The following is a 26,982-nucleotide window of genomic DNA, read 5'->3' on the forward strand; positions in this document are numbered from 1 at the left end:
ACTTTACGGAAATATTCGATTAGCTGGAGATCTTTTGAATACTTCCTGATCAACGTTCAGTTTTGGGAGAATATCTTCACAATAATACTTGATCAACCTGAAGCCTTGAACAATATCCAGAGGACTTTATTGAAATCTTCGATCAGCTGGAGATCTTTTAAGTACTGCCTAACCGATCTGCCATCTTGAGAGAGCCAATTGAATGTTTGACCAGTTTAAGATCTTCAGATTTTCTGATCAATCTGAATTTACTAATATCTGACCAACCAGTAATCTTGAGAGACCATCTAGAAACGTTATTTGAATTTTACGAACAGTTGAAAATCTTAAGAATAATAATTGATCGACCTGAAGTCTTGAAAAATATTCAGAGGTCTTTAAATCTCCGACCAGCTGTATGTCCTTTAAATACTCTCTAATCAAACTTCCGTCTGGGAAGGATGTCTAAAAGACGTCTTTTGAATTTTTGATCACTTGCATATCTTCAGAACATTACTTGATTAAGTTGGAAAGTCTTGAATACTATCCTGAGATATCATCACAAATCCGTGAATATGAGTTATACGAAGATTCGTGTACTTTCAAGAAGTTTCTTGAACTTAAACTCAGTTCCATGTACTCAAAACCTTTATAAAGTTCCCTGAATATGTAGAATATTCTGCGAAATTTTTCGTCAACTTCTTCGAAGTTCCCAGTACCTCTCTGATTTTTCCATAGCTTACATTTTTTTTTAATTTTTCGATAGGTACAACTAACTGTTTGCCCAGCTTGCTGAACTTGAACGAATTTCAAATAATTCATGCGATGTTCCGTAATCATCGTCCACGAAGTTGTTTAACATTCTACGAAGTATCCTGAAAATCAATGATGGTCCCTGAACTTTTACGAAGTTCCACGAACTTCTATGAAGTTCTCTGAAATCAAATAAATGTCTATTGGCATCTTAGAAGTTCACTAATGGGACGTGATATTATGTTTCTCAGCCAAATTTCACAATAGTCCGTGCAGATCATGATGATTATGGTGGATAATTTATCTCATGAATGTACTTGTAAAATTTTTTTGCCGTGCTTTAGGATTACATAGATTACATACTAAAGGATAAAGGTAATGCATTAGACTGGCCCACAAAAATAAAAATTCTAATTTTCCACGGGCCAACCTCTTGATTTGTGGCTTTGGGTGAGAAAACCATTATCGGAAAGTATCAGCACATTTGGTTTTAAGATTAGCTGGCGCTTTTAGTTTGAATTTTGTATGGGGAATTTGGTTAAAATACATGGAAAAATGACTCTCCTACACTCTATCAATCATAAAAAAGTTAGCTTATTCTCAATTTGATTCAGATTTCAAAGCTGGTAGTTCAAACAATGAGTAACAACCTTGCTGAAGATCAGTTAATTTTATTGTTTTATTTATAATCCAATTAGTTTTATTGAGATATTCACCTTTGAATGTATATGAGCATTTTGTATATGAAAATTTCAACCAAATCTCCTATATGAACACTAAACCAAAAACGCCTGTCCGTGTAACGTCAAAAAGAGCTGAAACATTCAGAGTGTGGTTATCTCACCTACTGACACGAGTCAGGATGTTGGCCTGTTGAAAATATTAACTTTTATTGTTTTAGTTGTAATCTAGTTGATACGTTTTATAAGCTGCCTGTATTTTGTCGCAATATACGAACAAAATGCACATATAAATTCAAAAATGAATGTATCGATAATACTGACTTTAATCATGACACTGTCTTCAGGAAAGTTGTTACTTATAGTTTAAGCTACGTGTGCTGAAATTCTGAGCTTAATCGAATTTTCTGAACCAAATGCTGCTATGCACGAAAGAGTGGAGAAATGTTATTTCTCCATATCTACATTTCAACCAATATCCCCATTAAAATTTTAAATCAAAAGCGCCAGCTCGTGTTGCATCCGAATGAGCTGAAATTTTCAGATAGTGGTTTTCTCACCTAATGGCACAAATCTAGGGGTTGACCCGTTGAAAAAAATGTTAAAAAATTTCCCCCATATAAATGTGGGCCAGTCTAGTAATGCATACCTTTCAACGTAACGAATGACAGCCAGGGAAAGCTATGGAAGCCAAGATATAAGTCGGAGACATATAGAAGTTCGTCCAGAAGGAGTAAGCATTTTACAAGCTTCCGCTCGCTAATCTAAGGAAGGACTCTAAAAACTGCAAATACTGAGTCTTTTCATCAGTTGAAACTAGTACTACGTACTTTCAACCATCTTAACAATGCATTTCAATGGTTTTCGATCAACTATGAATGATGGACATCTCACGACACTCAACCTGATTGAATCAAAATGTTCACGGTTTGTTTCACTGCTAGATCCTATTTTTCACGAGTGCTTCTTGTACAACGATCATATACAAAAAGTGATGTCTGTGTGCAATTCTTTCGAAAAATCAGAATGAATGGCAAACGAAGGGAGAAGATATATATTCCATAAGATGTGAAGTTCTGGATTCAAATTCTGCTACAGATATCCCAAGAAAGATTTAAAGTGGTAAAAGAGTCTCAAATTAAAAAATCCCGGGGTACACGCGATCCCGGGATTTTTAAATTAATTTCCCGGGAAGCTCTAGTCTGGATCTGTCATGATTACCTGAGTTTTTTTTTCCAAAAAAGTGTAAATATTTACGCTGTTCAGCGAAGAATAGTTATGGTACGTGGGAAGCGTTTGTTCCTTTGATTGCTAATGGAGACTCCATAAGCTACTATAGGAACAAATGCATCTAAAAAACAAGATCAATAACAGTACCACACAGTTCGAAAACGTAGTGTAAATTTCTGTACAGTAATATATCATGTATATCATGTAAAGTTCTGAGACATTTCATGCAATGTAGCAAATATTGTATACAAAAGCCCATTGTTGTAAACAACATTGTTTACAAGTTGCTCGGTTGCGTGAAATGAAATACAAGTTTACGTGAATGAATGTTTACATCACTTTTAAAATTCAGAATGTCATATGACATTTTCGCCGAAGACCGTCACGAATGTATGTATTTTAATTTTTTCTCATTATAAGAGCTGCTGATGTTGTGCTTGTGTGAATTCTGAAAAAGCAAGCAACGATGTCCTAGTAATAGCATTTCTGATCAAAAATGGTTTAATTTACACCAAATTGAGGAATAAGATCGAAACCACACATGTCATATGATAGTTATTTGATAATTTTCTCTTTGCTCGAATGTTGTTCTACCGTTTGTGTTGTGTAAGAGAGACGACGGTAGAGCATGAGAGTACAAATACAAATAGACTGTCGCGCACGACAACGAAGCGAGTGTAGTAAAAAACGTCAACAGTTTCAACCCCTGCTTAGAATACTAAATAATAGCATATTATATCTATATTACCACAAACCTGGTATCAAGCAATCCAGAAAAAAATAATACTGGCTTAAACTCCATCTGCAACCAATGGTACTCCTCTGTAGGTGGACAACTAAGGAATTGTGTATGAAAGTGAAAGTCTTGATCAACATTTGAAATAGGCGGAAACGTAAGGGACACTTATGCCGACATTACCTGCATTTCCCCTATATGGGGACTTTAACCAACGCAATGTTGACTTTATTTCTGATATGGACAATGAAACACTCCATTGGGGAAAAGAAACACTCCATTTCATTTTTGACAAAATTGCAAATTTAGGACATAATCAAATTAACCATGTGAAAAATCAACAAAATTGTTATTTATACCTTTTATTAACAAATACTTATGAAGATTTCTGTGTGACTGAATCGTTAAGTTCCATGTGGAGAAATGAAATGGTTCACCCAGCAATAGAATATTCTTTATTCGTTCACATAAATGAAAGAACCAACAAATGCGAATTTGATGAAATCTTTGATTACAATTCAGCAAATTATGATAACATTAGAAATAGATTGTAAATTGTCGATTGGCAAGCAATATTGAGAACTGCAGGAAATGTTGAATGCGCAGTTGACGTATTCTAATATGTGTTGTTAGAAATAATAATTGAAGAAGTGCCAACTAAAAGAAGAAGGCGTCAGAGTCATGCAAAACATCCGGTTTGGTACAACAGGGAACTGAAAAATTTAAAAAAATCGAAAGCAAAAAGCGCACAAAAAATATAATACACTGAAACCTTCGTTTACGAAGTATTTTTTTACGCAGTATTCAATTTACGTCCCTCTTTTTACGAAGTAAATTCCAAATAACGAGTTTTTTTTTTGCGATTTTGGGAATCTGGGAAAAACTGTGAAATACCCCACAATATGGGTATCTGTGGAATCAGAGTGACATGAAGGAACTGGAAATCTATATCTGACGCCATTTTGAAGTCCAAGATGGCGGCATCCGGTTACAGAAAACCTGGAAAATAATGTTAAATACCCAACAATATGCGTATTTTTGGAATCGGAGTGACATGTAAGAACCGGAAATCCATGCCTGACGCCATTTTGAAATCCAAGATGGCGGTATATGCTTCATGAAAAACTGGAAAATACTGTCAATACCCCACAATATGGGTATTTTTGGAATCAGAGTGACGTATAGGAACTGGACATCTTAGTCTGACGCCATGTTTAAATCCAAGATGGCGGCATCCGGTTACAGAAAACCTGGAAAATATTGTCAAATAGCCCACAATATTGGTATTTTTGGAATCTTGGATTTCAAAATGGCGTCGGACATAGATTTCTAGTTCCTACACGTCACTCCGATTCCAAAAATACGGATATTGTGGGGTATTTGACATTATTTTCCAGGTTTTCTGTACCCCGATGCCGCCATCTTGGATTCCAAAAATAACCATATTGTCGGGTATTGACAGTATTTTCCAGAGTTGGTTGGAATTGCTAACATGAAGCTTTAGTGTGATAATTTATTAGCTAGAGAATAATCTTTATAAGAGGGTAGGTGGATACTTCCGTTAGAGTACGGCAGTATGAAAATTGAATAGAAGTTGAAAATGAGCGAAGGACCATTAATGCGACAGTTTTTAAAGTTAGACGCACATCTTTTGCCTAACCCGTACGATGTACGCGAAGACTTGAAGTATGTCTCCAAGTCTACAGGCAAAAAATGTGCGTCCTTCTTTTGCTCATAAACTGACTGCGGCTGTGGAATAGTTCTAGCGACGTTTTCTGGAGGAGTATAATTTGAACTTGAAATAAATTATGTGAAAACCAAATTAAAATCTGATACTTTTCCATCAAACATGCCTTTGGACGATAGGGTAGGTGAGAACTCGGATGATATAAGCATTTTTTTTTGCAAATTTCTTCCAAGAAATTTATACTACATTTTCAGAAGAGGACCGTGACCGTGAATATTTTGAATCCTATCCAGAATTTTCAAGTGACATCAGCGTAAGTCAAATAAAGGTTCATGATATCTTAACGGGTTTAAACAATTAAGATGCATCTAAAAGCCCTAACCCTGACGGTATTCCGCCAGTTTTTTATGAAAACTTTAGCAACTGAACTTACTGCTTCATTATTTTGGATTTTAAATATGTCACTGGAATCCGGAAACTTCCCTAAAATATGAAAAAAAAAGACTCGTTTTTAGTGCCTATCTTTAAATCGGGCAAAAAATCTGACATACGTAATTATCGTGGTAAAGCTACTATCTCTTGAAAAATTCTTTCTTCAAATTAAAAACAAAATAACTACTTTGCAACATGGCGGCTTTAAAGGCCTTAAACTACGAATTTGCTCGAATTAATTTATTATTCCTTGAATGCAATGGATAACGGAAACCATGTAGAAGTGTATTATGCAGCAAAGCGTTTGATAGAATTGACATACCCATGCTTCTTTTTAAACTTAAAAAAAAAATGGGAATTCATTACGCACTCCGTAATTATGCTATTACCACATAATTACGCACAAATAGTAAAATACAAAGGAAAGACATCAAATCCCGTTGATGTCGTTTCAGGAGTTCCTCAAGACTCCCATTAAGGTCCGCTTTTATTTATTCTCTTCGTCAATGACATATCTTTCATTATTAAGAAATTGAAAGTTTTAATCTATGCTGATGACATTAAACTGTTTTTGGAAATAAATGATGCCAAAGACATCATCACATTCAAGGAGGAAATACAGATATTGCATACTTGGTGTCGCAAAAGCCTGCTACAATTAAATATAAAAAAAATGTAACTCAATTAGCATTAGTAGAAAACGAATCCTACCCGATATAACAATCACTTTAGGAAACCAGATCGTAGAAAAGTGTGATAGAGTCAGGGATCTAGGTGTTATTTTGGACTCAAAACTTCCTTTCATAGATCATTATAACACAATTATTAACAGAGCTAACAACATGCTTTGATTCAATAGAACTATTGTCATCCTTAAAATTTATATAGGGTAAACGCTCCTATAGTTGCGGTACGTTAGAAGCGTTAGGTTCCTATAGTCGTGTATTGAGTCTCCATACACAACTATAGGAACCTAACGCTTCTAACGTACCGCTACTATAGGAGCGTTTACCCTACATCATCTAGGCATTTGCGAAATAGAAATATATGTGCTTCAAATCGTCATCGTACGAATTATGCCAAATTTGGACCCTTGAACCTAATGATGGACACATAAAGGGTGATAGGGTCAAAATTTGGTCAAGGGAAAACGCGTGTAAATCGGTGAAATCTTGTATTTAAAAAATCAAATTAAATTTCTTTTTCAAGTTCAATTAGTATAAAATTCAGGAAAAATATTCAGTTAGGCTTCCGCTTTTCCAAATCCGAATTTCCGGGCCTTACGCTTGACCCCTGCCATCAGATTTTGTACAGCCACCTTGTCCACCTTCTTCGCCGCAGAAAGCCAGTTTGCCTTGAACTGCTGCTCGCCCTTAGCAGTTTTTTTGGTCTTCTTTAGGTTCCGCTTGACAATAGCCCAGTATTTCTCAATTGGGCGGAGCTCTGGCGTGTTGGGAGGGTTCTTGTCCTTGGGAACCACCTGCACGTTGTTGGCGGCGTACCACTCCATGGCCTTTTTACCGTAATGGCAAGATGCCAAATCCGGCCAAAACAGTACGGAACAACCGTGTTTCTTCAGGAAAGGCAGCAGACGTTTATTCAAACACTCTTTCACGTAAATTTCTTGGTTGACAGTCCCGGAAGCTATGAAAATGCTGCTTTTCAAGCCACAGGTACAGATGGCTTGCCAAACCAGATATTTCTTTGCGAACTTTGACAGTTTCATGTGCTTGAAAACATCTGCTACCTTTCCCCTTCCTTTTGCCGTATAAAACTCCTGTCCCGGAAGCTGCTTGTAGTCGGCTTTGACGTAGGTTTCGTCGTCCATTACCACGCAGTCAAACTTCGTCAGCATCGTCGTGTACAGCCTCCGGGATCACGCTTTGGCCGTCGTATTTTGTTTATCATCGCGATTTGGAGTCACTACCTTCTTGTAAGTCGATAGTCCGGCTCGTTTTTTGGCTCGATGCACGGTTGTAGACGATACACCCAGCTTATTTGCGGCATCTCGGAGAGAGAGGTTAGGGTTTCGCTTGAAACTACCGGCAACTCTCTTTGTCGTCTCAGCGGCTTCCGGTTTTCGATTTCCCCCCGATCCAGACTTCCTGGCTGTCGACAAACGTTCCCCAAACACTTTAATTACATTTGTAACGGTTGATTTGGCAACTTTTAGCGATTTTGCCAACTTTGCGTGCGAGTAGCTCGGATTTTCGCGATGCGCGAGCAAAATTTTGATACGCTGCTCTTCTTGCTTGGACGGCATTTTGACAACTGAAGAGTGAATTCCAAAATCAAAATAGGAGCAACATTCTACATACACACACCTTCAAAATGAGGGGTGTTCAGGTTTTTTAAATGCAAAATTGAAAGAAATACGTCAAGTTGATATTGACCAAATTTTGACCGTATAACCCTTTATAATAAGCACTGCGATAACATTGACTTTACAATGACAAAAACCAAATTAAAGCAATATTTAATTCCTCGCATAACGTCAACTAGAAGTATTTTTTTAACTTGTTCTCAAGACATATTACAAAAATATAAACAAAGACTGTGAAAATAGCACTTAAGACAACAATTTTAAAACAGTCTACACTGATTGACGACAAATAAATAAACAAACATGCAAAGCTGCAGCTATCATTTTCAGGTTGTTGTTAAAGTTATACCTACTGAGTGTTCGGATCCCGAGCAGAACAAAAAATAAATTATTGATACCAAATTCAGGTATGGAAATAGCATAACTGGCAACCTAAATATGGTATTAGTGAGGCTGACATAAGAGGTAAAATACCAAAAATAATGCCTCAAAAATGTTCTACGAATAATGAACTAATAAATAATTTAGTTATTTCAATAACAGACGGATAACAGACGCTTTTTTAGATGCCCGAATGCCATAGTTTGTTATTTTGAAGGTCTTCTAATACCAATTCAATAACTCTTTTAGGTGTTATTGTCTAAAAACTGAAAGATCAAAATTTGTTCTTTTGGTATTCATTTGATATTTTACAAAATATACCACAAGCATACCGAAATCTGGTATCATGCCACATTAAGATATTCATTTGTTATAAATTAGCTATTGGTTCCTGCTCGGGATTCATCGAGAATTGTATATTGGTGCATTTAGCTGAGCCATATCGTCAGCATGGTGGTGGAGTTCATCAAGCAGGTGAACCAGTGGTCCTGTTTAAAGCGACAAAGCGGAGAAAGCTTTTAACACAGACAAACAGACATAACATATTAAATATTCATCACTGTAAAACATCGTCGCTAAAACATTACCGCCATCTGTTGAGTACACTGTGGTGGGTAGTACGCTGAACAGATGGCAGTAGTGTATAAACGTCAAACACAAGGGAATTGACTATGCGCGCCACAGGTGGCGGTACTACCAACTACGATACTTTTAAATTGATCGCTAAATGCTTGTTCGATGAACAACTTGCGAGTGTTATGTCTGTTTGTCTGTGCTTTTAAGATTGCCCCAGAGGCGGTGGGTATGTTTTCCGCTAGTTCGGACCATAGAAATAGCATGAGAGGGAAGGTGAGTAAGCAAGTGGGGATGTGAGCAGTGCCTGTTGCTTGTAATAATCATGATGAAGCGAAGGTGATGGTAGCCAGGCATAAGAGATGAACTAGCCTCAGGCTAAAAATCTCTAAAATAAAGAAAAAAAAAAAAAAAAAAAAGGTAGCCAGGCATGGAAAATCATTTGCATTCTTTTTGTGCATTCATTTACATTCATTTGCCCCTAACTTATTTCATCAACATAATTCCTCAAAATAATAAATGGAACTTTTGTAGGTTCTGCTATTACCTACAACTTTTGCAAACAACTCAAATCCGTATCTCTTAAGCATGACGAAACAGAGCGAAAAGAAGCCGCTACTGGTTTTCAGTGAATGTATTTTATATTCACTGAAAAACAGTAACAAGTTCTGCCCGCTCTAAATCTGATGCATAAGAGATACAGATTTGAGTAGTGGGCAAACGTTGTAGCTAATAACATAACCTACTAAACCTCCAAACAACATTTTGCAGAATGCTGTTGATGAAAAAAGCTAGAGGCAAATGAATGTAAATGAATGCATGAAATTAATGTAAATGATTTTTTATGCCTGGTGGTAGCAGAGATCATGCTTGGCATGCATAGTTGTACACACCAACTGCTCATTTGTCATTAACTTTTCACTCAGTTGTTGAAATTTGTTTTTCTTTAAAGTATTTGATAGATTAGGATCATAGTTTACTATAGATATGCAAATAGTAGGTAAATTTTAACATTTGAATCAAAACCAATGAACTTTTACACTTAAAGTCGAGATGTGCAGCGAGCATTTCTCACTTCATTTTTACAACGCAAAAACAAATACAGTTTATTACTAGAATTAAAATCTATTTTTTACGTATCTATAACAAGTTTAAACTCTATTATATCGACTGCTTCAAACAGAAATATGTGTCGTCAACTGTGTGCAAAGTTATTAGCAAATGAGCAATTCGTGACCAAAACTGTGTTTGCCAACCATGCCAGAGATGCCAGATTTACAGACTTTTATTTTTTCACAGACATTTTTTTCGTTACAGACATTTACAGACTTTTTAGTTTTTTTCACAGATATTAACAGACTTTTGTAATCAAGGTAAAATTTTAAAATTTATTTGGTTAAACTGTTTTACATCTTTAACCAAATTACACACGACTTCCACCGGAACTATTTTTTTGACATCCCCCAGAAATAGCGGCACCGGACGGGAAGTATAGCCGTTGGTCCCCGGTCCATGAGTTGATGGGTCGATATGTAGGGTTCAGATGTGGGAGCTTTCTCACTGGCGTCGGTAGCATTGGAACTCAGTAGGGAAAACAAGATCGAGCTTGCTTGAGCTTGAGCTTGATTGACCGCCCACGGTTGCTACTCTGTTACTGCCAGATCAGCTGTAATTACACAGAGAACCAATAGACGATGCTTGGGACTAGCAATCATCCTCAATGTGTAAAAACTGGTGATCTTAAATTAGGCAATACCAGCACCGGCCGCGCCTGAACACAGGTCAAGAAGGAATGGGAAGGATTGTGTTGACATGACACTCGCTTTGATGGAAGCCGAGAACACCTCTGCACTTCCACGAGGAATCACTGGGATGTTGGATAAGAGGGTTGGGTTTGCAGCAGGGTTCGTTTTGGTAAACGATAAGCTGAATTGATGTCCTAACGAGCATATAACGCGAAGGAGCTTGGGACTAAACCCACGGTCTTCTGCTCAGTAAGCAAAAACGTTTGCCACTAGGCAGACGAGCACCTTTTTAATCACCGAGCTGCTGTTATTACCATGTAGTCATATTAACAAATAAAACGATTGACGAGTCTTGAATGTGGATGGGCCTGAGATTAGACTCATGATGTTCTGCTCAGTAAGCAAAAACGGTTACTCTAAGGCCACCGAGCCCCTAATATCACATAATACCGTTGCTCAAATTTGTGTATCCATTCAAACCCGGAACCAACGACAACAACGAGTTTCGCAAAATACACGATACACAAGCGATTTTACCATAAATCTCTTTGATATGTAAGGACCTGGGACCGCGTTTTTCTGCTCAGTAAGCAGGCCACTGTAACCGACGATCTTTCAAATCCGAAAACTAAAAACTACGAAAAAGTACTTAGGCCTTCATTAAGTTTCACTTTCACGCGACGTTCAATGACAGGGTCCTATCCAGGATTACATTTGAAAAATCCAAATCTGGCCAACGCCCACCTAAACCTGTTCTAATCCACCTCAAATGACTAACGAATGGAAGACTTTGACTACCCAGCCATGCAATAGTCTCATTCCGTGCCTTATGGCAACTTGATGATTCTATTGCGCTCATCTTTTGGCACCACCCAGGGGAGACTTGGTCCTGTACCCAATGCTTAACTTATCTCCATTCCACTCAGCTACTCGCAATTTATTATTATTATTATATGAGACAATTCAATGCAGATGTCTTTCCAAATTTGGCAGATCGACAGGTAGTCGGTGAGTTACCACGATAGTTGCTATTCAACAACTCGACAACGTCCCATCGTCAACGCCTGCTATGAGAATTTCCCATTGCAGACGTTAACGAAATGACGTCATCGAGCTATCGATCAACTACCCTGGTTATCGCCTGGTACTTTATAGCACGATGCTAGGAGGCGAACCGGAAGAATCGATGAGCTACCTCTCCCCCAGGAAAACAAGATCGACTATCCCAAAAACTCTTTGACTTCCGCTGGCAGAAGCTTCCGACTTTCTTCGGAAATTTCTTCCAAACTACCTCAGGAAGTTTCTTCCAACGTCTTCAGGAAGCTTCTTTCATCTTATCAAAAAAAATCCTTTAAACTTCTACCAGAAGTATTTGTCGAATCCTCCAAGAAAATTCTTTCGTCTTCCTCTGGAAGTTTCTCCATGAGCTACTTTCGGGGTTTTTTTTTTGGCTTCTATTGGAAGGTTTTCCCGAGCTGAATTCCAGGAAACGACTACACCTGGAATTTTCTGGCGATTTCCAAAACCTGTCTGGCTTGTTCTGGATGTGTCGTCAATTTTTTTCCGAAAGTTTTCTTTAAATTTTACCAAGAAGTTTCTCAATATTTTTCTTGGAAGTCGCTCCGATTTTTCTTAGAACTTTCTTTGGAAGATTTTCAACTTTCTTCAGAAACTATTTCAATCAAAGTTCCCCGGAAATTTCTTCTGACTTTCCTAATTAAATAATAAAATTATATTAAAATAGTAAATACCGACTTTTTAAACCTTTGATACCGATAAGCTTGAAAACAATCTGGCAACGCTGTCAGGGGCCTCAAGGGTGGTTAAGACGGCCCTGGTGAGCGTTCATTATGCTACCATTAAAAAATTTACCCTTATGAAAAAAATTCCTGTTGGTCTTCAAAATCCTTGGTTGGACAAGGTTCCCTTGGCACTTCCAGTAGCTACGCCTCCGGTACGTGTGTTTAGTATAATGATTTGCAGTTTCATGCTGTTGTAAAAAAAAAAAAGAATCCGAGAAAGCATTTTCCCCGTCGGCAGCATAGTAGCACTTTAGTCGACATTGATAAAATCGTCTAACATTGAAACCCCGACACTGACTGCGGCAACGCACATAAGAAAATAGCAACAGTGCAACACGGTTCTTACATTTAGTACGAAGGAGCTTTCCGCTTCGCACCGAGCAATCTAATGAATAATCCAATTCCAACGAAAGAGCGCGAGCGGTGGCAGGGGGGGGGGGGGTGTATCGATTGACGATGAGGCACATTTCAAGAAGCGAAGTGCCACAAGGCAGACGATGCATTTGAGCGAACACTCGGAGCAGGCAAGTGGTTTGACACGTCACTGAACATTATCTAATTTTCCAGCTGGGAACAATAAAGCTAGTCAGTGTTACGGTTTGCTACCATCCGGGGGCGACCGGGAGATCGTTCCGATGAATAATTGATTGAATTGTAATGTTCCATTTACATCTCCCGGAGGAGCTTTCGGAGAAGGTCGCATACTGATTCGGAGGTAGGTTGACTTTCGATGGAAATTCCAAAAACAGCCAGAAGAGTTTAATCAGCAATTTATTTGATGAAAGCGCAGTTCAATGCATTTTGATTCGAAGCCATTTTCATGGAAATTACTGCATTATTATTTTGATTATAAAATAGATTAATTTATCTGAGCATTTGAGAATTTTAACACATGACGATCAAAATAGTTATTCGATATTCATTGTTTCTTATTTCGGATTTTGAACTTTTTTCCTGTTGTTGTGTGAGTGTGTTTCTACCTTCGTTTTTGGATAACCATGGATCCGTTGCCAGTGATATCCTCCAGGCTCGGAAATGAAACATCAAATTGTATCAGAATAATTAGATAGGTTGCTGTGGCGCCAAGGATCTATCAAGAGTAAACATTTGATTCTGATATACTGCGAGCAATGAGAGCTAGGTATTCCAGTTTTCCTACCGTGTAAAACAGAGACCAGTCGTATACGAACAAACCGCACGTAATTACCGGGCTATGGTGTAATAATTGTTGAGAGAATATCAACAGCTGAAAACGAAAGAAGAAGAAAGTTGTTAGCTCCTTGGACTTTGCACAAGATTGCAATTTACCTCGTTGCTTATCACAGTTGACGTCCTGCTGCAGTTGATAGCTTTGTGGACATGCACTCCGATGCGTTTGCTCTGTAAAATAAACCACAAACGTCGTGATAGTAATGTTTTATTAGTTACCATTCACAGATGTCACATCTCACCACGCTAGCGATTCTGCTCCCGACGGCGATGAACACCAAAATGAAGAATAAATAGTAGAAGTACCAGAAGAGGGTCGCTATGCTCATAAAGAGATCGACGTTTTGATGGTGAATTAACGATCGGCATAGGTAAAAACAGATGAAGACACCGATGATGAAGCACATTCCAGCGCAATATAAAATCTACGAATAAAAGAATTGCAGAGTTATAAAACGATTTACTTTTCAATCAATGTGCTGGATTTTCATAAATTTTATTCAAGGGGTACGACATTTAACGGCCAGTCGATAACATGGAAGGAAATACAAAACAACTGCTGTGAACCTCACTAGCTCTACTGTAGAATGTACATTCAGGTCAAACTCTTCTTTCGAATATAATTTATAGATTGTATCATGGAGTTGGGCTGGTTGCGATCAGGAAGCAGATTAAGCCTGTTACGGGCTGTCCATCAACTACTGTCTACGCCCTTTGGCAAGGGAGTTAAGAAAATGTGTACGCGTGTCTACGGAGGGGAGGCAGGAGTAGAAATACTCAGAGGGAGAGATGGGCGGAGAGAATGTTTTGAGCCAAGTGAACTGTCATAATCTGAGCCAATCGAACATTTCAATTAGAATTTTTCTTATTCTTACTAGAATAAATTTAAGAGTATTGCAATTGAACAGAAATTCAATCACCTTTATGTTTTGTGTGCTTCTCAAATTCAACTAGTTTTTGGAATCATAAACAATATTCTAACTCTATTGATTAATTGATCTTCACCGGTTAACGAATGGCACCAAGAAATGTGCAAAATATTGCGATGCAATCGATTATTATTTTGCACCTAAATCGAATCAAAAATACAAGTCATTTGAAATGTTAGCTTCTAGCAAGGGTTGCAAGATAAATTAGGAACAAATCCCTGCTGCCGAATTTTATTTTGTTTTTTCCACCTATCTCTCCCTCTGAGTATTTCTAGGCAGGAGTACAGCTACTGTCCACGTAGTGTTTTGTTGAATGAAAACTTGTTCGATAATTAAATGCGGATCCTTTTATTTTTATTCAAGAAATTGCAAATTTCCTTATAAGTTCAGAACCTATAAGAAGTTCTCTGAACTTATTTTCAGATTTGGTTGGAAATGCTAACATGAAGCTTTAGTGTGATAATTTATTAGCTAGAGAATGATCTTTAGAAGAGAGTAGGTGGATAGTTCCGTTAGAGTACGGCAGTATGAAAATTGAATAGAAGTTGAAAATGAGCGAAGGGCCATTAATGCGACAGTTTTTGAAGTTAGACGGACATCTTTTGCCTAACCCGTACGATGTACGCGGAGACTTGAAGTATGTCTCCAAGTCTACAGGCAAAAAATGTGCGTCCTTCTTTTGCTCATAAACTGACTGCGGCTGTGGAATAGTTCTAGCGACGTTTTCATCACTACCTAAAGCCTCACGTTGCGAGAGCATTTCCAGTCGATGGTGTGTTATAATGCAATTCTGTGTGTTATGAGCAAAAGAAGGACGCACATTTTTTGGCTGTAGACTTGGAGACATACTTTAAGTCTCCGCGTACATCGTACGGGTTAGGCAAAAGATGTCCGTCTAACTTCAAAAACTGTCGCATTAATGGCCCTTCGCTCATTTTCAACTTCTATTCAATTTTTGTAAAGATCATTCTCTAGTTAATAAATTATCACACTAAAGCTTCATGTAAGCATTTCCAACCAACTCTGAAAATCGCTAAACTTCGCGTATGAAGTAACATGAAAACACTTTGAAAGTTATTTTTCAGATGTTTTCTGAACCTATCCTCACGGAACTTCGAACTTGCTCACGGAACTTTGAACATGTTCACGAAATTTCCGAGAAGCTCATCGAACTTCCAACAGGTCTGACAAGAACTGCATAGAACTACCGATGATAAGTTTAGAGAGCTTCCGAGGAGAGGGTCCAAGAACTTCCATCGGGAAAATCTGAGCACTTTCTAAAAGGTGTTCAGTTATATTCTGACGAGAAGTTCAAAAAACTTCCGAGGAGAAGTTGAGAGAACTTCCTATTAGAAGTTCACAGAACTTCCCACTAGAAGTTCAGAGAACTTCCTAATAGAAGTTCAGAGAACTTACTAATAGAAGTTCAGAGGACTTCCGACTAGAAGTTTAGAGAACTTCTTTGAAATTTTCTTCGAAAGTTCTCTGAACTTCCTCACTGAACTTCTCGTCGGAGATTTTATGAACTACTCGTTCAAAGTACTCCGAATTTTTCGTTGGAAGTTCTCTTCACCTTTCCTCAGAAGTTCCCTAAAGTTCTAAGAAATTAGAAGTTCTCTGAACCTATCCTCTGAACCTATTTTTACGGAACTTCGAACAAGTTCACGGAACTTCCAACAAGTTCACGGAAATTCCAACAAGTACACGGAATTTCCAACAAGTTCATGGAACTTCCAACAAGTTCACTAAATTTCCGAGAAGTTCACGGAACTTTCGACAAGCTCACGGAACTTTCGACATGTTCCGAGAAGAACTTCATAGAACTATCAACGAGAAATTCAGAGAGCTTCCGAGGAGAGGTTACGAGAACTTATAAAGAGAAGTTCAGAGAACATCCATCGGGAAATTCTGAGTATTTCCTAGAAGTGCTTCAGATATATTCCGACGAGAAGTTCAAAAAACTACCGGTGATAAGTTCAGAGAGCTTCCGAGGAGAGGGTCCGAGAACTTCCAGCGGGAAAATCGGAGTACTTCCTAGAAGTGGCTTAGATATATTCCGACGAGAAGTTCAAAAAACTTCCAAGGAGAAGTTCAGAGAACTTTCTACTAGAAGTTCAGAGAACTTCCTAATAGAAGTTCAGAGGACTTCCGACTAGAAGTTTAGAGAACTTCTTTGAAATTCTCTTCGAAAGTTCTCTGAACTTCTCGTCGGAGATTTTATGAACTACTCGTACAAAGTTCTCCGAATTTTCCGTTGGAAGTTCTCTTCACCTTTTCTCAGAAGTTCCCTAAAATTCTTAGAAATAAGAAGTTCTCTGAACCTATCCTCATAAGTTCTCTGAACCTATTTTCACGGAACTTCGAACAAGTTCACGGAACTTCGAACAAGTTCATGGAAATTCCAACAAGTTCACTAAATTTCCGAGAAGCTCACGGAACTTTCGACATGTTCCGACAAGAACTTCATAGAACTATCAACAAGAAGCTCAGAGAGCTTCCGAGGAGAGGTTACGAGAACTTATGAAGAGAAGTTCAGAGAACATCCATCGGGAAATTCTGAGGATTTCCTAGAAGTGGTTCAGATATATTCCGACGAGAAGTTCAAAAAACATCCCAGGAGAAGTTCAGAGAAATTTATACTAGAAGTTCAGAGAACTTCCAACTGGAAGTTCAAAGAACTTCTTTGAGATTCTCTTCGGAAGTTCTCTGACATTCCTCGCTAAACTTCTCGTCGGAAATAATCTGAACTACTCGTTCGAATGTGTCTGATTTTTTTCCGAATGTTTCGTCTGAAGTCCTTTGAATTTTTCATCAGAAGTTCTTTGAAGTTTTTAGAAGTTCAGAACCTACCAGAAGTTCTCGAATCTATCCTCGAAAGATCCCTGAATCCATCCTCACGGAACTTTGAACAAGTTCACGGAATTTTCAACATGTTCCGACAATAAATTTATAGAACTACCGACGAGAAGTTCAGAGAGCTTCTGAGAAGAAGTTCAGAGATCCTACGAAAACAAGTTCAAAGAACTTTCATCGGGAAATTCTGAGGACTTCAAACTTCTGAGAAGTTAAAAGAATTCCGAGGAGAAGTTCAGAGAAATTTGGACTAGGTGTTCAGAGAAATTTTCTTCGGAAGTTCTCTGAAATTCCTCGCTAAACTTCTCGTCAGAGATTCTCTGAACTACTCGTTCAAAGTGTCGTAACCCAACATGGTGGCGATACGGCTTGGTCCGCCACGCCGGTGCTGACCCTTCTCGGCTAGCTTCGCTGGTAGTTGATAAACTGATTTTCCGTAGGTGGTCTGCTCGCTGCAAAATCTGTCAATCGAATGACTGTTGCTTCCGCTGTTCGTTTCTTATATACCGTCGGTCTACTGCAGCTTTTTACTGTTTGTTCACTATTGGTAGTTCATTCTCTAAAAGAGCCACCAATAGAATGTCGTTTTCTCTGTTGTGCGTTCTGCGAGAGGTATGCACGCATCGAAAAGGAAAAAGGGGAAGACCAATCTATTACTACAATAACTCACAAGAAGAATAATTAACTGCTCAACAAATTTGAATAATTTTATTCCAAAACCCTTATATCTACTACACGAAGTTCTCTGAATTTTTCGTCGGAAGTTCTTTTCACCTTTCTTCAGAAGCTCTCTTAACTTCTCAGAAGCTCAGAACTAATCAGAAGTTCTCGGAAGTTCTCTGAATCTATCCCCACGGAACTTCGAACATGTGCACGAAATTTCCGATAAGCTCACGGAAATTTCGACATGTTCCGACAAGAACTTCATAGAACTTCCGACGAGAAGTTCAGAGAGCTTCCCATGAGATGTTCCGAGAACTTACGAAGAGAAGTCCAGAGGAGTTCCATCGAGACATTCTGAGGACTTCCTAGAAGTGGTTCATATTCCGACGATTAATTCAAAAAACCTCCCAGGTGAAGTTCAGAGAAGTTTGAACTAGGTGTTCAGAGAACTTCCAACTAGAAGTTCAAAGAAATTCTATGAGGTTTTCTTCGGAAGTTCTGTGAAGTTCTTCGCTATACTCGTCAGAAGTTCTCTGAACTTCTCTGAAATTACTGTCGGAAGTTCTCTTAACTTCTCATTTTCCGAGAATTTCACGGGATTTCCAACAAGTTCACTGATTTTTTTCGACAAGCTAACGATACTTTTGAGAAGTTTACAAAAATTCAGTGCAGTTCATTTAATTAATCATATCGTCAGGCCATTTTCCACAGAGATGGCGCTGTTCCACTGACAGTATATTATAAAAAACTTCATATAGAAATTGACAGCAGTGGGAATAATTCGCTTTCGATGCATAACGTGCAGGTCAAAAAAGGGAACGACAGACTAAAAAACTAATTAATGGACTTTGTCGTTCACTTCTTTCGCGGAAAGTATTGTTTAACAATCGACAATTAAAAAATAATAATTTGATACCAGTCACCAGATAGCCAAAAAATTAAAATTTGAGAGAGAAAATTTACTCTCACGAGCTCAATCTCTCAACATGTCAGGTATTTCGAAGACAATATATATGTGATTTCCCTCTCACATACTACAAAATAGAGTTCCTGATATTGCAAAACATGTCTGGTACCTCTATATATGAATTTAGATCAACATCCGAAGTGCCTCCTTTTTAACATATTCTGCTCAAAATGTACTTTATGCCCCATCCATTCATAAAAAAAACGGTGGGAAATCCTATAAGGGTGGAGTTGAGAAAGTATTTGGTGTGCAGAATATGTAAAAAAGGAGGGACTTCTGCTATTAATCTTATTTAAATATATATGGTACCTCAATATATACCATGCATGTTTTGCCCTTTGTTAACAATTAACGGATCAACGGATTAACGGATGTATGCGTAATTTCTGATAGATGTCACCATTAAGAACAGCAGTGACATATGAAGGAAACTTAACACAGGAGCATGGTAACATGATTAATTCAGGGAACAAACATTTAATGAAGCTCAATGAACTTTAAAGACGCTCACAGATCTTTAGAGATGTTATGAAACTTTAGAGAAGATCAGGTATTTTCACAGAGCTTCATTAAATTTGTCGAATTTCACGGGACTTTATATCGATATTTTTGAGAAGCTAACGCAACTTTCAAGAATCTGAAGGAACTTTCGAGAAGTTCACGTACTTCCGAGAAGTACATAGAACTTAAGGTAAATTTTATTCTAGAGAACATGTTTTGAGAAGTTTCAAGAGAAATTCTGAGAGGTAGGGAAGAAAATTGTGGGTAGTTCCGAGCAAACTTTTTGGAAGTTCCTGGTGAATTGCTTCCCAGCATCAGTTTTCTCAGATATTGTTGGAGTTGTTCAGCAGTTTTCTCGGAACTTCTCTGAAGATCCCTCGGAACACATCTAGATTTCTCTCGGATGTATGTCTTCTGAACTTCTAACCAAATTTTCATGATGTTGAATCTATTTACCTAAAGCTCCCCCTCCGGAGTTGACTTAAATCTTCTCGGAACATGCTTCGTGACACACGTTTGCAATGTTCTAGCGAAACACCCACCATATCTTAAAAACATAGACCCACCACCCTACTACAAACCCCACAAGAGCAGGAGGTGGAATTGTCTGTGGGCAGCACCTATATGCAGACGGCCAATTTGATATGAAAAGTTGAATTTAACGAAGTTCTAAAAATCCGTGCGAAGAGCATGGAAATCGGAAGTGGTTATCACAACAGGGGGAACCTTTTCCTTCTTGGTATTAAGCCGGGAAAGTTTAGCGGAATTTTATCTGGATGATGGATCATTATTATCACCCGTGAGCATATCAAATTGATTGCTCAAATAAATTTCATCAGAAGTTGGATCAAAGGATTGCCTTTTTCTTATGTGTTTATACGGCAGTGAAACGTTTCTCAAAATCGATTTGAAAGCAAAACGAATCTGAAGGATCGAAGAGGAATTTTCCAAATCGATATCCAAACAGGATGCCCTCGGGTAGGGTCCGAAAAAGTATCGCAGTGATGTTTTGTTTCTCATTCCGGTTTGGGGTTTTTGCACCTTGTAAACATGTAGCCCAGCACACTTCATGGTTTTCTGCACAGAACCGACTGACACCTTGGACTTCTGTGTGATATCTCGGATTGACATGTTTGGACGGTTCTTGAACTGTTGCACCACTTTCCTGGCCATTTTACTGTCCACCATTTTACTGGACCACTTTTACGGCCACTTTCTTCTTTCCTTCGGGCACTCAGACGCTCCTTGAAGGTTCTTATCACACGAGACACAGTTGTATTTGCCATTCCAAGCTTTTTAGCGATCCATCGGTGGGACGCCTCTGGATTTTGACTTGCAATCAAAATTTTTTTACGGACTATTTCTTGTTTCGATGAACGACTTTATGAATAACTATGAAATTTGACAGATGTAAACAATACACTATGAATAAGATTTACTTTAATTTTCAGATGAAGTAATGACATTGGGTTGTTAGCAGATTGCTAAATAAAACAGCAAAAAAGGGTTATCTTCCATTTAATACTACTTAAATAATTTTGGTATCCATGACAGATACGTATTTCGACTTCAATGTGCAGTCTTCATCAGTGTCATTCCCACTAAAGACTTATCAAAAACTCGAATTCAATGCAAGATAAACCTTTTTTTGCTGTTTTATTTAAGCATTCCACTAACAACCCAATTTCATTACTTCATTATATTATCATTATTGATGTCCATTTATGGCGTAGCGTTATCACAGGCAAACAGACGTAACAAATCATTGTGTATCTTCGTTCACATATTTAACGGTTGCTTTGAATATTATAAGTTCCGCGAACTACTCTCCGGTGGTGTAGTGGTAAGCGTGATTACCTCGCACCCCAGCAGGCCTGGTTTCAAACCCAGTCGGCGCCGCCGGGATGTTCTGAGGCATAACATCTCTGATCACGCCTTCCTTTGGAAGGGAAGTAAAGCCGTTGGTCCCCGGTTCATGAGTTGATGGGTCAATAGGTAAGGTCCAGGTGTAGGAGCTGCCTCCCTGGCGTCGGTAGCATTGGTGCTCAGCACGGAAAATAACATCGACGGAAAATAAATCAAGAAAAAAAATACTCTCCGCAGCGCTTGCATTGGATCACTTTGAAGTTTCTATACATTCTATAGAACTTTTATGCAATATTGTTTGCAAGTTAACTAAAAAGCTTGTTTTCAGCGAGAAGCCTCAGAGATGTCGTTACTGAGGTCCTATCCCAAGTAGCATTTCTTGTTTTATTGCACTCTATTAGTGGTTATTGAGATCAATTTCATAAAACCGCCAATAAAATTAATAGCTCCAGCACAACCTTTTGATAACCGCTATAAGATCGTCATACAGCTTAGTGGACCACTCTTGATAAGGTTTATAAAGCATGTTTGAGAATCACAATAAAGCTGTCTTAAAACCTTTTGTCAGGAAGCCTCATACTCTACAAAAGGTTCTCATAGCCTCTATAAGAGTAATATTGTATCCAAGCAGTTTTATGACGCTTTGGTGAAAATCAGTTATAAAGCCAATTTAATTTGTATTGGCTTCAAAGCAACCGCCATAAATTAGCTTGTTGTTGTTCTGTTCTGCTGAAACCAAATGGAAATCTTTAGCAGTTAAAATAGGTTTGAGTGTTGGTGTCAAGATCACCATGCAATCAATTTTGTTTCATGGCGACATTAGTGAAAATCTTAAAGAAAATATATTACTTTTTAGAAGTTCCAAAACATATGCGCTTGAAATGTTATCGTGTATATTGAGATAATATGAGCGTTAAATAAATGCGCCTCCAAAATAATTCAAGTTAACAAAAAAGATTGTTTCAGAAATTAAATGAATTTGATGGAATCACCTTAATTTTACAGAAAATAGATCTCAATACATAACTTCATACCAATGCACACTGGAAATCATTTCGGATCTCTTATTTAGCCATTATTTTATTGAAATTTCTTGGATTTTATTCCAAGGCTAATGGCATTTCCATAATGACAATATGGCGACAGAAGACAGCAGGCAAGAAAAACACCAAGCGCAATTTCTTAAAATGTCTAATGCTTACATTGCACACTGGGTCAGGAATGCAACCTAGTGGAGCAAAATTAATAACTCCGAAACGAAGCATTTCCGCGACTTGGTGTCTTCGGCAAAATTTCTCATCATAATAAGGACCATCTATTGACATAAACAAATAGTTCAAAACTCTTCCGCAAAGATGGTGTCACAATCTAACTTCTTTCTCTGACGTTTTGGAAACTTAATATCTTGGGCAAAGTTGTTTATCTTGACAAAATGAACAGGTCTTTCAAAGACGTAAAATTTCCACAGTCTACTGGTTCCAAGTTATATGGAGTTAAAGAAAAAAATCTTGAAAATATGGTTTTTTTTTTGTTTCGGTTTTTTTGCTTACAGCTTTATAATGTTATATTTTTCTCTTATGAAAATACATTAAATAAATAGCTTTTGTGAAGAAACATACTGGATTAAGCTTCAAATTTCAAAGACATTGTTGAAAAAACGAGAAAAAAAAACACAATTTTGACATTTTCAGCAAAAATTAAGCAATACTCGATAAACAAAATATCAAAATTTGAGAGAGGTATATTTTGGTGTTTTGTAGATTTCTTCATTTTAGTGGAACATGTTTTTTTTTTCTATAATTTTTTTTAATGCATTGAATTTGTGTTTCGAAGACTTCACGACTTTGTCAAAGTTGGTTATCTTGATAAAATAAACAACTTTTCTTAATACGTTAAAACTTCACAGCCTACTGTTTTCGAGTTATGTGAAATAACAGAAAAAAAATTGCTTCGTTTCGGAGTTATTAATTTTGCTCCGCTAGGTTGCATTCCTGGCCCAGTGTGCATGGGATGAAAGCAGAACAGAAAAGGATAATGCATGATTTTATTACGAGAACTATTTTTTTTACAAGTGCAATTCAAGCTGAACTTTGCATTAGGTCCTAAGTAACATTGATCGATTCTCTTCGTCGACTTTCTCTTTCGTTAATAACTTATTCACAGAACCGTTTCTTGATGTGTTTGTCGTATTGGATGCTAGATAAAAGCTTCTTTTATCGATTTATGTGCTGAAAATACCTGGGAATGTCTTTACATGACCGTGGGGATGCAAAGAGAAAGTTGACGAAGCGAATCTGTCAATATTACTTAGGACCTTATGCAATTTTCAGCTTGAATTAATTTTTTTATTTGAGGGCAAATGTATATTCCTATTCTACGGGTGCAACCGATGAATTTTAAAAACATTTAGAAAAGTTTTGAATGGTACATTAACCTTTATGAAAAGTTATGCGTGATTTCAACCTAGGACTGTCACCATTCCATGTATTTCGACCAAGATTCGACCGTGTCACCCCATGTATATGCGAGCGAGAACGGAAGAATCATGGAGATTGCTGACGTTTTTCTTACGCACACTACGTCGCGTATACGTATACACGAAATGTTTTCATGCTCATGCTAACAATTTTGTTGATTTTCTTTGCGCTCCGCTTGGAAGTACCGGAAAGTTTTTATTCTTTTCTATGTTGTAAAAATAAACCACCTATTTACATTTCTGACAAGTTGCAACTGAATGCTTATAATTGTTTTAAAATAACTGTTTCATGGCCAACTAGTTTTATTGCGCTTACTTATAAAGCAACGATAGGATTTATTTTTTGGTTTTATAAGGGCAATTTATATTACTTTTTTGTATACTTCAAAGCAATCATAAAACCTTTCATAAGTGAAAATAGCATAAGCATCAGTTGGTTTTTTAATTAGCTTTATAGGGGTTTTGTAGATAGCTATAAGAATGTTTCATGACTTGCATTGTATATGACCGTCATAAAGCTGTAGGTAATGGTTGCAGCTGCAATAAAACCTTTATAAATTTTGAATATAGCCAAGCAGCTCTAGATTTGCTACTTGGGATGTTTTGAGATACTATGTTTTCAAGAAACACTTTTTCAAAGAGTTAGGTCTGTTTGTCTTTGGCGTTATCATTTGGCTCGTTGATCGCTTGTCATTGTGTCATTTTGAGATATTTTTGACTACTTGGATACAACTGACCATGATTCTTTTACTGGTTTCAGGTTTGACGTGCTGATTGATCAACCGTGAGAACAGGTCCGCACTGCTGAGCTTATCAGTGAAAACGGACTTACTCGATGTCGAAATAATTGAGCAGCAAGTTAAGAGTGAATTGAATACGGTTTACAGTGTTGATAGGATTTATTTTATATGTATTGTAGATATGAAGCAGAGAGTGATGATTAGTCTGTACACAAAAAAAAATTCTGAATTTTAACTATCGCGTAAAATCTCCCTTCGTTTAATTTTGAGCTACACTTGGCATAAACAGTGAAATAGTTTACAAGCTTGCATACAATATTGTTAATTTACGCGATATTGCACTAAAATTTACACGAAATATCACGATATATCTAGCGTTAATTTTATGTGCGCTATATCTCGCAGAAATTTACATGAATTTTTCAAACGGTGTATTCGGCGAAACCACCAACGAGTAAATCAAGCAATTCAACAACAATTTGAGCATGACCCAGGTCAATGTGATAGCAAGCAGCCAACCAGGATGGTTATATTGCACGATGGTCCTGTGCACCACCGGAGGTGCTCAGAATACATGAGTAAGTGAGTGAGGAACATCATCAGAGTAATCTTACCTGTATAGCGAAGCAATGATTAATCAAATCGATCGTTCCAATCAGCTTATCCAGTAAGATTTTGATCCGTTTCAGCATGAAAAGTTGCCTGTTTCTTGCCGGCTTTACTTGTTCTGTCGGTACAGACAAATCAGCATCCAACGTCCGACTGGAAGGAAAGTGCTTACTGAAAGAAAACTATGAATCTTTAGCTCTCTAGGTTTGTCACTTTATCAGTACCGTAAGTGGTGGTGACATTGGGCCGAAATATCAAAAACTTCATTCCCTGCCTTACAACATCCACATTTTTGCAAGGATTTTTTTTTTTAAACAAGTGATATATTAGGATGTTTGATCTAATTTCTGTCCTACTAAACACTCACTTAACCTCTCTTTTTTTAACGGGTTTGAACAAAGAATGGAATATTTTTGTCAAAGATGATTGCTAAATTTATTTACCTTTCCATACGTAACGTTGGATTTGATAAAGAATCACAAATTGTTGAGATATTGTTTAAATTCTAATACTGCTTCTTGATTCTAAATTCGTTCTACGAGTTTCAATTCCGTCCTAACGCATTGAAACTCCATTAGCTTTTCTTCTTCCTACGGATAAACGTAGAAAAAGGGGATGCGCTACGAGCGCTTCTTTTGTTTTAAGAACAATGAGCGTAAATATTCATACAATGCGCTCTAATAGGATTTATGTTGTAGCTTATGAACTAACGCATCGGAACAAACCTAGTATTGATATTTTTTAAAACAAACGTTTGCTACTATTTATGACGCTTAACTGTTTTGCCTGTTTTTTGAAGAAATACTTCAAATCTCCTTGTACATTTTACGAGTTACGCAAAGAAGTGTGCATTTGACTAGTATTGGCGTATTAATGGCCCTTCCCTCATTTTCAACTTCTATTCAATTTTCATACTGCCGTACTCAAACGAAACTATCAACCTACCCTCTTCAGACCTTTCTCTAGCTAATAAATTATCAAACTAAAGCTTTATGTTAGATAGCATTTCCAACCAACTCTGAAAACTGGTCAATGTTATCTACACATTACTCCAGGAGTTGAAGAAACATTATCTAGTAATCATTTCCTGCATATTCAAGATATTTGCATCAACATTTTTAAATTTTGCCCCCATGTTACCCCGTCTTACGGTAGCGGAAGTTTCTACCTGATCGCTTCATTGAGCATGCAAAATCGTTTCAACGTAAGGAACGAAACACTTGTGCCATAAACGCAAGCCATGGAGTAGTGTAGTTGAAAGAACGTTGTCTCCAGAGTGTATTCGACATCCTTTGCCATAGGATAATCCGAATACATAATAATCAAAAGGAAAAACCCGGTGAAGGTAGATGCAGTGAGTCCAAAAATGATGTTCCTTTCTTTGGCGTAAGCTTTCTGGACACCAAGTATCAATATCTGCTGAGGAAAGCTTTGTCAACATTCAGCCGATTTCAGCCGATAGAACTGAATTACCTTACTATCCACCGCTTCGATGGTTGTCAGTATTTGATGAATCTTTCCGGCCACCAGCCGACTGCACGTGATTCCGAAAACCGGCTGAATGTAGAACATTAGTATGGTTATAAACTCACTCCGATTGATCACTGCTGAACTTTCTTGCTTACTCAGATCAATCGGTATGCAGTACATGATGCTTCTGCAGATCAAGGCCACGGTGAATATCAAATGCACAAAATTCGCCCATCTTTTCCACGCACGTAAGCCCTGTCCAGCAAACACCGGTATCAGTCCCAAGCACCTGCACACCACTTCACAAGGAGCTATAACTTGCCACACATCACTTGGAGCTTTGAAACCTAACATTGTCCGATCCGACAGGAGTGGGTG

The 26,982-nt window shown here is 37.7% G+C and overlaps 1 protein-coding gene across 1 annotated transcript; it reads right to left on the minus strand.

Annotated features, from left to right (window-relative positions):
* Positions 1–13,297: 13,297 nt before the first annotated feature.
* Positions 13,298–26,784, minus strand: LOC135702743 (putative gustatory receptor 2a). Its single transcript, XM_065223799.1, has 6 exons — positions 26,613–26,784; positions 25,140–25,252; positions 13,773–13,955; positions 13,630–13,701; positions 13,481–13,567; positions 13,298–13,411 (listed from the first exon to the last, which is right to left on the minus strand). Exons 1-6 carry the CDS (start codon positions 26,782–26,784, stop codon positions 13,298–13,300), a joined length of 741 nt encoding a protein of 246 aa, XP_065079871.1.
* Positions 26,785–26,982: the final 198 nt, after the last annotated feature.

This window comes from Ochlerotatus camptorhynchus, unplaced genomic scaffold (assembly GCF_037179485.1).
Source record: "Ochlerotatus camptorhynchus isolate MF236.1 unplaced genomic scaffold, CSIRO-AGI_Acam_v1.1 ptg000018l, whole genome shotgun sequence".
NCBI lineage: Eukaryota > Metazoa > Arthropoda > Insecta > Diptera > Culicidae > Ochlerotatus > Ochlerotatus camptorhynchus.